General features: G+C 34.3%; 1 protein-coding gene across 3 annotated transcripts in view; it reads right to left on the bottom strand.

The window, feature by feature from the left end:
* NPHP3 (nephrocystin 3) overlaps positions 1-12,411 on the bottom strand; it is a 34,638-nt gene that overhangs the window by 15,905 nt on the left and 6,322 nt on the right. The window contains exons 5-15 of one of the 3 annotated variants that reach the window (XM_084902118.1): positions 11,832-11,965; positions 10,945-11,105; positions 10,383-10,539; positions 8,377-8,451; positions 7,175-7,348; positions 5,080-5,183; positions 3,993-4,107; positions 3,605-3,748; positions 3,027-3,124; positions 1,861-1,963; positions 1,368-1,450 (exon numbers count right to left, since the gene is read on the bottom strand). In XM_084902118.1, coding sequence (XP_084758244.1) covers positions 1,368-1,450; positions 1,861-1,963; positions 3,027-3,124; positions 3,605-3,748; positions 3,993-4,107; positions 5,080-5,183; positions 7,175-7,348; positions 8,377-8,451; positions 10,383-10,539; positions 10,945-11,105; positions 11,832-11,965 — 1,348 coding nt within the window. Of the gene's footprint in view, positions 1-1,367; positions 1,451-1,860; positions 1,964-3,026; positions 3,125-3,604; positions 3,749-3,992; positions 4,108-5,079; positions 5,184-7,174; positions 7,349-8,376; positions 8,452-10,382; positions 10,540-10,944; positions 11,106-11,831; positions 11,966-12,411 lie in introns of those variants that run through there. The other 2 variants (XM_084902119.1, XR_014796631.1) reach the window with 2 other exon arrangements.

The following is a 12,411-nucleotide window of genomic DNA, read 5'->3' as shown; positions in this document are numbered from 1 at the left end:
CTCTCTCTCCCTTTCCCTTCTTCTCTGAAATCAATAAAAAACAAAAACAAACAAACAAAAAATCACCGTGACATCTCTATATTTTATAGTGCAACTGATAAGAACAGGAATTCAATAACACATGACACAGAAAAATGGTAGTTTTATGGGGCTGCTGGAGTCATGAAGTTTATTTTAATGTACCATTTAATTCAATTCAATAAATAAATGCTTGTTCTTATTAAATTCAAATAATCATTATGCATTATAGAGCATAAAAATGACTAAGACATGGTTCCAATCATCTAGAAGCATGCTACCTACCTATTAGAAGCAGGAAAATCATTATAAATAAGTATTATTAGTTAGGTAGCCATGCAAATTGAAATTTTTAAAGCCAGAATTTGAAAAACATCAGGCTAAAGAAAATCAGTAAATGGGGGGAGAGGAGGGTTTTTTAAATTTTTATACAATATTTACCATACCAGTCATTTTTTAAAATATAAAGATATCTAAAGAGAAAAAAATCAGAACAAAAAGAAATGGTCCATAGTCCCTCCTAAGTAGATAATTTCAATAAAAATTGTGAAAGTGACTCGCACTCTTGAATTATTCTTATTCAACCTACTGATAGGCACAGAGGCCAGATTCACTGCTCAATTGGGAAGCAGGAAGGAACAGTGTAAATATCATGGACAAGTCAAGGTTTTAGAAGGTTTTTTTCATTTGGTTCATAAGATGAGAATGTGGAATTAAGAGACAAGAGTACCAGATTCAGTGTCTAGAATATGCGTTGTGCTAGGATTACTATCTATTGCAATGAAGAAAAACATCATTTTTACCTCTGGTTTTGAATGGACAAGCAAGTAGGCTGAGGCAGTACTGAAGAAATCAAACTAATAAAACTTTCTAATGCTTATCTAAAAGCAAAATACTGTAAAATGGAATAATTTATCTTAAGATAGAAGGTTTATCAGAATTTGATAACAGAGACAGCTACAAATTCCTACCTACCTACCGATAGTCAAAGGCACCAAAGTAACATTTTTAAGGCCTCAGTTGACTCCTCACTTCCCCAGAGCCAGGGGTCTCAGGCAGGTGACATTGAGCACTCACAGGTAGGCCTTCTTTTGCAACCCCCAGTAAGGAAAAGGTTAGTGTGGTGAAAATTACACAAACATATTCAACAAGTTATGGTAATTCACAGGTTATGGATCTTCAGTTATAAGCCACATTCTCACAGGTTGTTAGTATCACTGTTAGAATAAGCAGAATCTGAGTGGCCCAAGAGATTGTCATAGTGATCGGTTCTCCGTTTCACACGGTGAGGAAGTAGTCTGCAGCAAACACAAAACATGCAGAGGTCATGTAAAAGAATCACCACTTACCATGCAATCATTTTGCCGAAAAGGGTGACATAAAGGGCATTGCAGGTTGCAGCAGAACGACAATGTCGTTCTAGCTTCTTCTCCTGCACAGTTTACCAGAAAACAAAACAAAAACACAAACCACCCTGGAATTAAGCGGCCTTTACTACTGAGCCATCCACAAACATCCCTGCAGGCATGACACAGTTCCTGCCATCTCACCAGCAGCTTCACTGCCATGTGGTCGTGGGCTACAGGTGAAGTCGACATGTAAAAGCTTTTTTTGCTGTTAAAATACCTGCATAATATAATATAGCAAACCTATAACCAAAATATTCTTTGTTGCTTCTTCTGTATCTGTTATAGGTTTAAGAGCAAATGCATTTAACATAGTAATTATTAAACCCCAATTTATATTAACAATAGAAAAGATTAAATATTAAGTCTCATACAAGGCGTTTTATTGGAAAGCTGATGGAGAGAAAAAGATAGCAGCACAATTAAAGACACTTACCTGCTCTTTACTCAATTTAATGTCTACAGAGTGGCACTCTGCAATTATAATAGATTTGGCATCTTTCGGATTTAAAGGATCAAGATGAAGTGTAGGCCACAACCTTTTATTTAAGGAAAAGAAAAATGAAATTCTCTTCTAATAATACCACCAAAGCTGTACTCTACCCACAAGTCAAAATCCCACTACAGAAATTAATTTTTATATTGCCTTTATTAAATAAGCAAAACTAATTTGTTAATTCTATTCAGTAATATTATTTCATTTATTCTGACATCATTCATTTCTGCTATTAATCACAACAAAGACTGTAGTAAAATAAATAGCATGGACGTTAGATAGCAAAGTGGTAAAATATTTCTAGTTCCAAGAATACTATCGTAAACATAGGTATTACTACCTATGAGGAAGAGTACAAGACACAGTCTTTGCCCACAGGCAACTTATAATCCAATTGAAATGTACTCACTTTACAATATGTATTCTCAGTGGAGTGGGGAAAATTGTTTGTTGGGAGGTGTGTGTGAAAAAATCTTATTCTTTCGATGTATAAAGCACAAATATATACACATATCTGTTTCTATGCATAAACTGATATATAGTACATGTGTGGTATTAAATTTCTTGGCAGGGAGGTGATTAGGAATAAAATTAGTAAAAAGGCTCCATGGGGCAAAAATAGGTTGAGAAATACTGTCCCAATGAATTCAACCACTTCATCCCTTTTTTGAAGGCTGTGAAAGTGAGCTTGCATTTCAGGATAACAGGTGTCTTAGCCCAGCCCTTCCCCATTTTCCTCATCCATAAATTTGTCTACTAGACATCACTAGTCAAGTCATTATTGGCAACTCAAACTAAACATGTTAGAAAACAAACCTGCCTGTCCTTTGTGCTTCTCATTCAGCTTATAGGACCACAATGTACTTAATTTCTCAAGTCAGAAACTGAGGAGTCATCCCAGCCTTCTCCTCTCTCACATCCCAGATTTAACCTCCCACCAAATCCTATAGATTGCATATTTATCCTGGTATCGTCCACTTCTCCCCATCCTCATTGCCACTTTTATAAAAAATACAAAAAACCACACAAACACATATGAAAAACCTTTCCTTGTTTGTACTTAAAACATTTCATGTAATCTGAAAGAACTAAAGTTAGCATCGTACCTCCATGCTGGAGGGCATGTTTCTACATTCACAGAAACAATTACTCTTACATTCACTGGCAGGGGATCTATCAGCCATTTCATGTGTTTTTCAACTTGCTTAAAAATATAAAAACAAAATTCAATCTATTAATTCAAAATATTTCAAAACAACCCATAACAGCTCCCCAGGTAATATAAAAATTTTCTTTAAGTTTCTCGTTACTGTTAAGGATAAAATCTTATCTTTGGAAGACTTATCTCAGAGTAGTAGAAGAACAAGTGGCAAAAGACTATTGCTGCTGATCTAAAGTCTGGACACTTAAGGAAAAGTCCCAGCCCTAAAAATATCTCAAAATGAACAATTTTTGCTAATTGTGAAAATTCGGTTGGTCTTTCCCAATAAGATATTAGCATATACTGGCATATACTATTTTCTTTTAAGTCCACATGCTTCCTCTTTAGAAATTAAGCAGAAATAAAGAAATAATGTCAATATTTTCTTTTCATGAACATATAAATTAAATGCCTGCTATAGTCACTATTGATACTTCTGTCTCTTTCTGAGTATATCAATGGGTTCCAAAGTGAAAACAGTACCTGAACTTGATCTATAGAATCAATAATGATGATGATGCTGCCTTGATGACGCGCAGAGAGTTTTTCCAACCAGCGAGGAAATTCTTCCAGAAGCTTAGCAGGATCCAGGGTCAGAGCGGACACTGACCAAGAGTGCTGCATCAGCTGCCAGATGAGAGCACACAGGCTGAAGTAGTTGTACTTTATCACAGCTGGTGAGAAATATGTCTATCTCTGCACTATGAACCAAAACCAAGCCACCAATCATATTGAGCATTATTTTTAATCTTATGCAAAACCAAAACAAATGGGTAATCAATGAAAATTGGTTTATTGTCAGGTACTTAGCCCCAAGAAAATCTGAATCTAAATAAGAATTCTGAAAAGTCCAAAAGATGGCATACTATACCTTTAGAGTAAGTCGTTTAATAATCAAGGAAGACTCTGAGCTGGTTGACATGGGCCTCCCCACAAAATGAGAAAGAATTAATGTATTAGGGGAATTCTTCTGTTGTAATTGAATCCTGAAAGGAGAGCTTTTGTAAGACTGATAAAGCTCCTTTACTGTCAACTAAAAAAGAATTCACAGTGCATTATGCATCAAATGCTACCTATCAGCAATCACATGGTCCATTTTGAATAAACATGAATTTCCATTTTTACTCTACTTTAAGATCCTTTTAAATTAACCATTAAAATTTATAAATTCATTATAATTACAAGTTGATATAAACTAATATAAGCCAAAATAGCATACATTTGAATTTAAAGTATTAGTAAAATTAACGTTACCCTCTAATTTCAAATATAGTAATAGAAGAAAAAATAAGTTTCTTTTATTAAGTATAAAAACAGTATTTTTCTAAACATAACTTTAAATAAAAGGCAATAAAAAAGAACCAACATGTGCTAACTCTTCAATGTAAATAATTATGAAAGAAAACATTTTTACTACTTATCTTTAAATAATATGATGAACTGAAATGAAATTACAAGTTTATTAGTTTATATGAGCCTTAGTCCATACGTTGAAAAACCAGTTTGCATTCATATTAAAGGTTATCATCTATTTTTATATTCTTTATGACTTATTTCACTCTAAATAGTCTTTGTCTTGTTTCACATAATTTAAAATCCCAATGAAACTTTTAAGATGAAGCCAATAAATGAAAATAAAGGAACATCCCCTCTAGAATTCACCTAATTCAATGATATACTGACCACTCATATACTGACTACTCCCTTACAAAGCACTCCCTTAGCTCTGACCTATATCATTTAGCTACATAATCACAAATTCTCACATTTCCTATTCCTTTCTCATTCTGTATCTTCTAATATATATATTATGTATACTTCAAGCACAAATCTATTATTTCACTCCTTTTTGCTCTTTTAATGTTTAGTACAGACTAGGCAGGAAGGCAGACATTTGTTGAATGAATTCGGTAATTCAAATGACACAATGATAACAATTTAATTGCACTGCAGCATACCACTTTGATAAAAGCAGGGACTTTCCAGAACCTGGTCCTCCAGATATGAGCAGGGGTGGAATTGGTGCTGGTGCCGCCACTAGGTCATTGAGGCGCTGATAATACTAGAAACAAATATGAATTTAAATTATGAGGAAGCACAGGCCTCTTAGGATAGCAAATAGAGTCAACACTCTCTGGAATCATTGGTAAAAAGCTGCATGAGAAAATGGAATCTACTTTCAGAAAATGGGACCCTTCATAATTGTTTAGTTTTATGACTTGCTAAATATGCCTGAAGTAGCAAACAACAAATGGGCCCCAATTTCTTCTACACCTAGTATTGTGGTGAATGATGAAGGAGGGACAACACTTAAGAACCCCATGGGGTTTTACAAAACTCAGATGTTTTGCACAATGCTGCAGGGAGGCCAGAAAATACACAGAAGGCCTTGACAGGGGAACCCACAGGCGTCCTCGATCTCCTGGTCAAACACCTGTTCTGGAGAGCAGTTTCTAGAGTTTCCTGAGGACAGATCCTAACAAGAGCAGGTTTCATCTGAGGACTTGAAGTCTCCCAGTTGCTACAGAGAATCAGGTTAGGACAGGCCACCTGAGATCTTTCTGAAAATAAGTGAGCTCTAGGCAAAGTCCAAGAACCATATTTCCCGGGCTTCCCCAGACACTAAAAACTGGTTCAGAGCTGTAAAGGACATGTTCAGAAAACCAAAATATCTCAGGAACTATTAAGGAGATTCCAAAGTTACCTTGGGGGCTGAAATGTTTATTAATTGTACCGGTGGTCTAAATGACGGCTGATAAAGACTTAAAGCAATTTGTAGTAAGCAGTTTGTGGCTTGCTTTAGGGTAGCAGAAAGTTCCAGCAATTACAATAAATGATTATACAGTTTCTCAATCAGTTTTCTATTTGTCAAATCTAAATACAGAATATATTCTCCAGGAACTTATAGCAATGATGCCTCTGAAGAAGCAAAGGCTTCATTGATTTAATTGTAAATCCTAACAATGTATAGTTTCTCAATCAGTTTTCTGTTTGTCAAATCTAAATACAGAATATATTCTCCAGTAACTTATAGCAATGTTGCCTCTGAAGAAGCAAAGTCTTCACTGATTTAATTGTAAATCCTAACAATTTAGTTCACCGTCCTAAATAAAGCCCATTTATAGACCCATATAGAGGTTACCAAATTAAAACCTCTTAATACAGAAGAAAGAGCATAGGACCTACAGCCAAAAGTCTCTGGTTCAAAGCCCAGATCTGCAATCTACTCGCTGTGTGCTCGTAGGTAAACCATAATCTGAATCTTAGGTTCCTCATTTATAAAATAACGATAATAATAGCTCTCTTATAAAATAACAATTTTACATTTTTCATGTGCCAGGTATGTGCCAAGTGCTTTACATGCATTATTTGGTTTAACCCACCCAACAACCATGTGATAGGTGCTATTAATTATTATCATTTTATAGACAAAAAGTCCAAGTTTAGAGATAAGTTACTTGACCAAAACCCCTAGTTGGGAAATGATGGAACTAGGACATAAACATACACAGTTCAAAATATAAAAATTAGCTGTTAGTGACAGCAACTGTACAATATTCTTTAAAATATTAGTTCTTACATTAATTTAAAGAGCACTCCAAATTTTTTGACCTTGGACTTAGATTCTTGGAGTACTTTAAATTCTTTAGTTATTTTCTTAGATATGTAAGGCATGATCTGCCTATCACATTAACTACTGTGCTTTGTTTTCTGAATGCTTGATATTTTGATTTCTCCAAGAACTGGAAGAACAGATTGCTTTACTATTTTTATCAAACTTCCTAGATATCCTAATCTCGATCTGGTGAATTGCAGATGAAAGCATAATGAACATGTGGTTTATAAATCTTAATTTGTAACTAAAAATGTTTGATTTGTGTCACTTATCTTTCATATGATATGTACCTAACCACATGTCTCAAAACAGTTAATCAAGCCATGAGGGCAGACACTAACACAAATATTAACATTGACTATATTTAGGTCAAAACACAATGATAATACAGCCTTTAAGTAGAGACTGATCTTTGTTGGAACAATATTCCAACTTACTTTCTCAAATCCCAACTCATGGGCTGAATTTGAAGCCTGTTGAAAAGTTTCCATTTGTTCCTGTTCATCATGTATGTCCCACAGAACATCACCAAAATCGTCTTCTTCTGGAATAGAATCTTCACTGCCCAAATCCTTAGTGTCCAGGTCTGTATTCTCATAGCCTAGAATGTCCTTAACACCAAGAACAAGCACATGAAAATGGATGAAACGCATCAAGACCTTGCGGCAGCATTAGCACACAGGTCTACGGTGGGCTTCACCTATGAAGGAAAGCAAGCCTCAAACCATGGCCTTTAATATAGTTCTCATAAGAAAAACTTATAACCGTAAGTTCAAAATGGTTGAGAAAAATAAAAATTGCTAATGTCACTATTTATACTATGGGACATTATACAAAATGCATTGCCAGAGCCTTATCATTATGTTTTGGGGCTCACTTTTTCTCTGATAACATATCTCCATAGCACTTGCAATGCAAGTTCACTTTTAAAAGTAATCTAACCCCTTACTTCTCAAGTAGGGTCCTCAGTACCCTGGGGGAGGTTTTAGCAAGTATGGGCAACCACAGGCTAAACATGGTATATCTTCCTCTTGCGCCCATTTCACTTAAAGATGAAGGTTTATTTTTCTTTTCATCATTATTACCATTTTTTGCTGATACATGATTTTAAATGATTTTTATATTAAAATTAAACACAGGTATACTATTAAGTAGAATATATAACTCTCATATATTTTCAAGGTAATACTTGAGACATCATAGAAACTTTCAGCTCCAGATACCTCCAAACCTCTAAAGGTGTATTTTCAGCCCTGCTATTAGGAATAATATGGTGGAAAATTTTGAGAAGGATTTTTCTAATATAAAAAATTCAAGGTGCACACAGAATCTGAGGAGATTTACCATTAAATAGAATGTACATTTTTCTCTTAAATACTTTTTAACTAACACTTTCGTAATCCATTTTACACTTAATGATATTGAAGCATCAAATAGCTTTGTGAGACAGATGAGAGGTAAAGGTTTATGGTAGTAGTAATACCATATGATACTAAAGGATGAACTCCCAACAGAAACAGAGGCACTCTCGCTGAGTATTGTTTTCAAAAACAACAAGCAATTTTCTCTGGAAAAACCAAATTTATGGAAAACAGTCTTAAAAACTTTACATGCAATCTTATAGGAGATGCATATTTACCTGTTTAATAATCTTTTCCACATAACTATAAGTTTTATATACACCTTCTGCAGGATCTCCTGAGTGATCAATAATCTGGAAAAAAAAAAAAAAGGAAGTTTAACAACAACAACAAGAAACAATAACAACAGGAGGAAGTGGGGGTGGGAAACATAAACATAGTGCTTATGTGTCACGAACTGAACTGTACTAAGTACATTCCGTGTATAGTTGCTCATTTATCCCCAACAAGCCTCTGAGGGAAACACTGTGATTACCTCCATTTCACTGAAGAGGAACCTGAGACAAGTTAAACTTGTCCAAGGTCATACAAGGGATTTATTGTGAACAATGTTGTAATAAAACAATGTTGTAATAACCACTCAATATATACAACCTTTAAAATACATCATAATCAATTTTTATGTCAGGAAAGCTAATTCTACAAAACAAAAAAAGCAAAATGGTATCTGGCTATATAAAATTGTCTCAGTTGGTTAGAGCATCGTCCTATACACGCAAAGGTGGCAGGTTCGGTTCCTGGTCAGGGCACATGCCCAGGTTTTGGGTTCGACCCCAGGTAGGAAAATGTGGGGGAGGCAACTGACTGATATGTCTCTCTCTCACTCTCTCATTCTTAAAAAATAAAATAAAATAAGAATGCCCTATCTGTAAAGGATATCTGTATTACTAATAAATGATAATATCTTTTAAGATTATAATAAGACACTGGTTTTAGAAAGCATATCAAGTGAACTGGTATGGAAGTTTAGCCTACATGTAAATTTATAATATGGTAAAGAGATCTTATTTTATCCTATTTTCATAAAATAAACTCATCCTTATAGTATACAAATTTGTAAAAGCAAGATTTATAGAATAGAATAGAGATAAGGAAGATGAATTAATATATTTTTTATGAGATCTAGTGGATTAAGGTGGTAATAAAAAAACAAAAAAGAAATGATTCTGGAGATTAACTATAATAAGAAAAGCACTTTATTTTGGCTTAGGCTCTCTGGTTTAATGCTATGCTGGTATCAAGCTATTTTTTTCAATACTACATGATGTAAGAAAAATGCTTGAATTCACATTTGATCTTATTTTCTGGCTGAAATAAAGAGAATCAAAAACTTTTTAAAAATCCCAGAGTTGTTTTCTATTTCAATTTCATCTACCAAGTTAACTCAGTGTGCAGTCATACAAAGCCTGTAATCTCCATTCTAAAGTGTATCCATCCCACCATGAATCTAGGATGATCAAATCTCCTTCACTCATCATCAGTTTTTTGCTTTTCCCAGTGCTCTTAGAAAAGGTAACTATGAAAAGGCTCCTTCTTACACTAATTCGTGTCAACAGTAGATAGAAAAGAGAAAAAGAAAAAGAAAGAAAATAAAAAAGTTTGGAGGGGAAAAAAGTACAGGAAAGAATCTGAGTTGTCCACTCACAGGTCATATATATATATATATATATATTTTTATTTATTTATTTATTTATTTATTTATTTATTTTTATTTTTTGCCATATACTGCTATTTATTCCTCTCTTTCTCTCATAGTCTGCAATTAATCTGTCAGGAAATCTGTTGACTCTACTGTCAAAATTTATCCAGAATCCTGCCATTTCTTATCACTTCCTCTGCATCACCCTTGTCCAAGCCACCAGCACTTCTCACCAGATGAATGCAACATGTCTCCAACTCTGACCTCTCCCACAACGCCCCAATCCACAGTTCATTCTCCACCCAGCAGCCTAAGAGACCCTTCTCAGAATAAAATTTCTTCTGTTGCTGCTTTAAGTCCTCCAATGGCTTCCCATCTCACTCCAAGTAAAAAAACAAAACAAAACCAAGGTCCTTAAAATGGTCTCCAGGGTTCTTCACTATCAGTACCCTCTTACCTTTCCTATTAATCCCCCTCTGCTTCCTTCCTCTCTCCAAAATGCCAGTCCACTCCTACACCATGGCCTTGGCTCTAGCTCTTGCCGCTGCCAAGCATGTTCTTAAAAAGCAACCCTCAGAATTTTACCTTGGCTTTGTTGGTCTTGTTCAGGTTGGCAACTTGGTCAATCAATTGCTGGACAGAGTCGGAATTGACTTTCCCATCCTCCAAACGATGATAAATTAATCGTGGTTTGCCTTCAGGATTTTTCAGGAAAGCTTCTTCACAGTCTTCCAATAGAAAGCTAGAATGAAAATCAGTATTTCTTTTACTATCTTACACAGTGACAGCAAAGAGTCAATCAACCTAAGTGTCAATAATGGGGCTTACTGCAATAAAAAGTGGCCAAAAAGGCCAGTTGCAGAACAAGTTAGCTTTCCAGAACTGGTTGTTTTTACAGTCTGTTCCAGCTTAGTGTTAAAATATAATATGTTTATTATCAGACAATAAGAGTGCATTAAATTTAATTGTGCATTAAATTAAATTTTAAGGCATACATAACTTTAATATTTTTAAATCTAGTATAAAACACTCTCCAAATATACTGTTACACATGGCTTCCAATAATGGGTCAGGCACATGAGACTGCAAATAAATGAAATAGTTATAAGTTTAACTCCTGTAATAAATTACAGAATTTTTAGTTTACCTTGGTAAAGTTAGATGAATGAATAAGATAACTAATGAACTCTTCTCAATTTCCCATTTTCTTACAGTGAGGTATTGATTTTCAACATCTATTGGAAAATGTATAGCATGGAAAAAATATCCCATTGTCTCACACATTCTTTTAAGTTTGGGTGAATATTCCTAGAAACAAATTAAAACATGTAAAAGCACAACTTATTTAACTGAAGATCTAGACAGTTTCATACTACTTTAAAAAAGCATGTTTTAGAACAGGTTATGTGGGATATTTTCTGAGTTAAATTTTTAAAAATATATTAAAAAGTATTTAACAGAAAAGGCAAGTTTTCCTATAAAACAAAAATATACTAGCTTAATAACTTGATTGTTTCCTGGCTCAGAAAATTTGAATTTCATATAATTTGCATGGTCAAAAAATATTATTGTTCATTGGATTTTTATTTCAACCATTCAAAAAATGTAAAAACCAATCTTAGCTCTGCGTAGTACGAAAATAGCAGCAACAGGCTGTAGTCTGCTGACCCCTGCCTTAAATTACCCCTAATGACTGCTTTGAAACAGATTCAAGATTGGGGGGACAGATATTTACTAAAGCAGGCACTATCAACAAGGATCTTAAACATTGTGGAGAATGTGTAATGAAGCACTCAAAAGCACACAGTTCCTTAATTTAAAAATACTGATAACACTGAGTAAGATTTTCTCTTAAGAAAAGCCTAAAATGCTTCCTGCTCTTTAAGACATATAATATAGCATATTATATCTAGGATACAAATTTTCTGAGCTAGGAAACAGCCAAATTGGTTTAGATGTAGTAGAATCAGAAACAGGATACAATATTAACTTGTATTTTAAATCAGTGAATAGAGAATTTACAAATGTCCTTACCTTAAGAAAAAGGTCCATTTCAGGCTGGGTTTCATCTGTATAAATGAGGTAACATCTGACAGTGTTACTCCATAGAGAATGTGAAAACAAGGGAGTAACTTGTAACAAACTAGCTACAGCAATATCCCAGTCATCTGAAAATAAAATTTCTCATAAGTTAATGGACAAAAAAAATCACCAGAGGACATTTGACAAGATGATTTTTAGAAAGTCACAATAGGCATCCCAGAATGGAATATACTTTAATTTGTTAATATTAACATAGCTTCTGGAATAACATATTAGAAGGCAATCAGTCCCCCAATGCCAAATTCTATTCTGGGGCTTAAAGCAATCAACGTCACCAGTGGTCTTTGCTGGGGTACTGGTGGTTCTGGTCAAATACCATGTAACTGTGCCACATGGGCTGTTCAATTAGTTTGCCACTTGAGGACAGCCCACATTCCCAGGCTGTCCTATGATTTTACCTACTTATTATTCTTGAAATATATTGAGTCAAAAAGAAAGTTCAAGAATGGTATAAAATGAAAAGTAACCATATGCTATTTACTGTGAAAGACATTTTAAGAAATATTTGGCT

This window comes from Pipistrellus hanaki, assembly GCF_964339955.1.
Source record: "Pipistrellus hanaki genome assembly, chromosome: 13".
Lineage (NCBI taxonomy): Eukaryota > Metazoa > Chordata > Mammalia > Chiroptera > Vespertilionidae > Pipistrellus > Pipistrellus hanaki.
The sequence above is the reverse complement of the archived record's forward strand: the minus strand, read 5'-3'. Positions and strand labels throughout refer to the sequence as shown.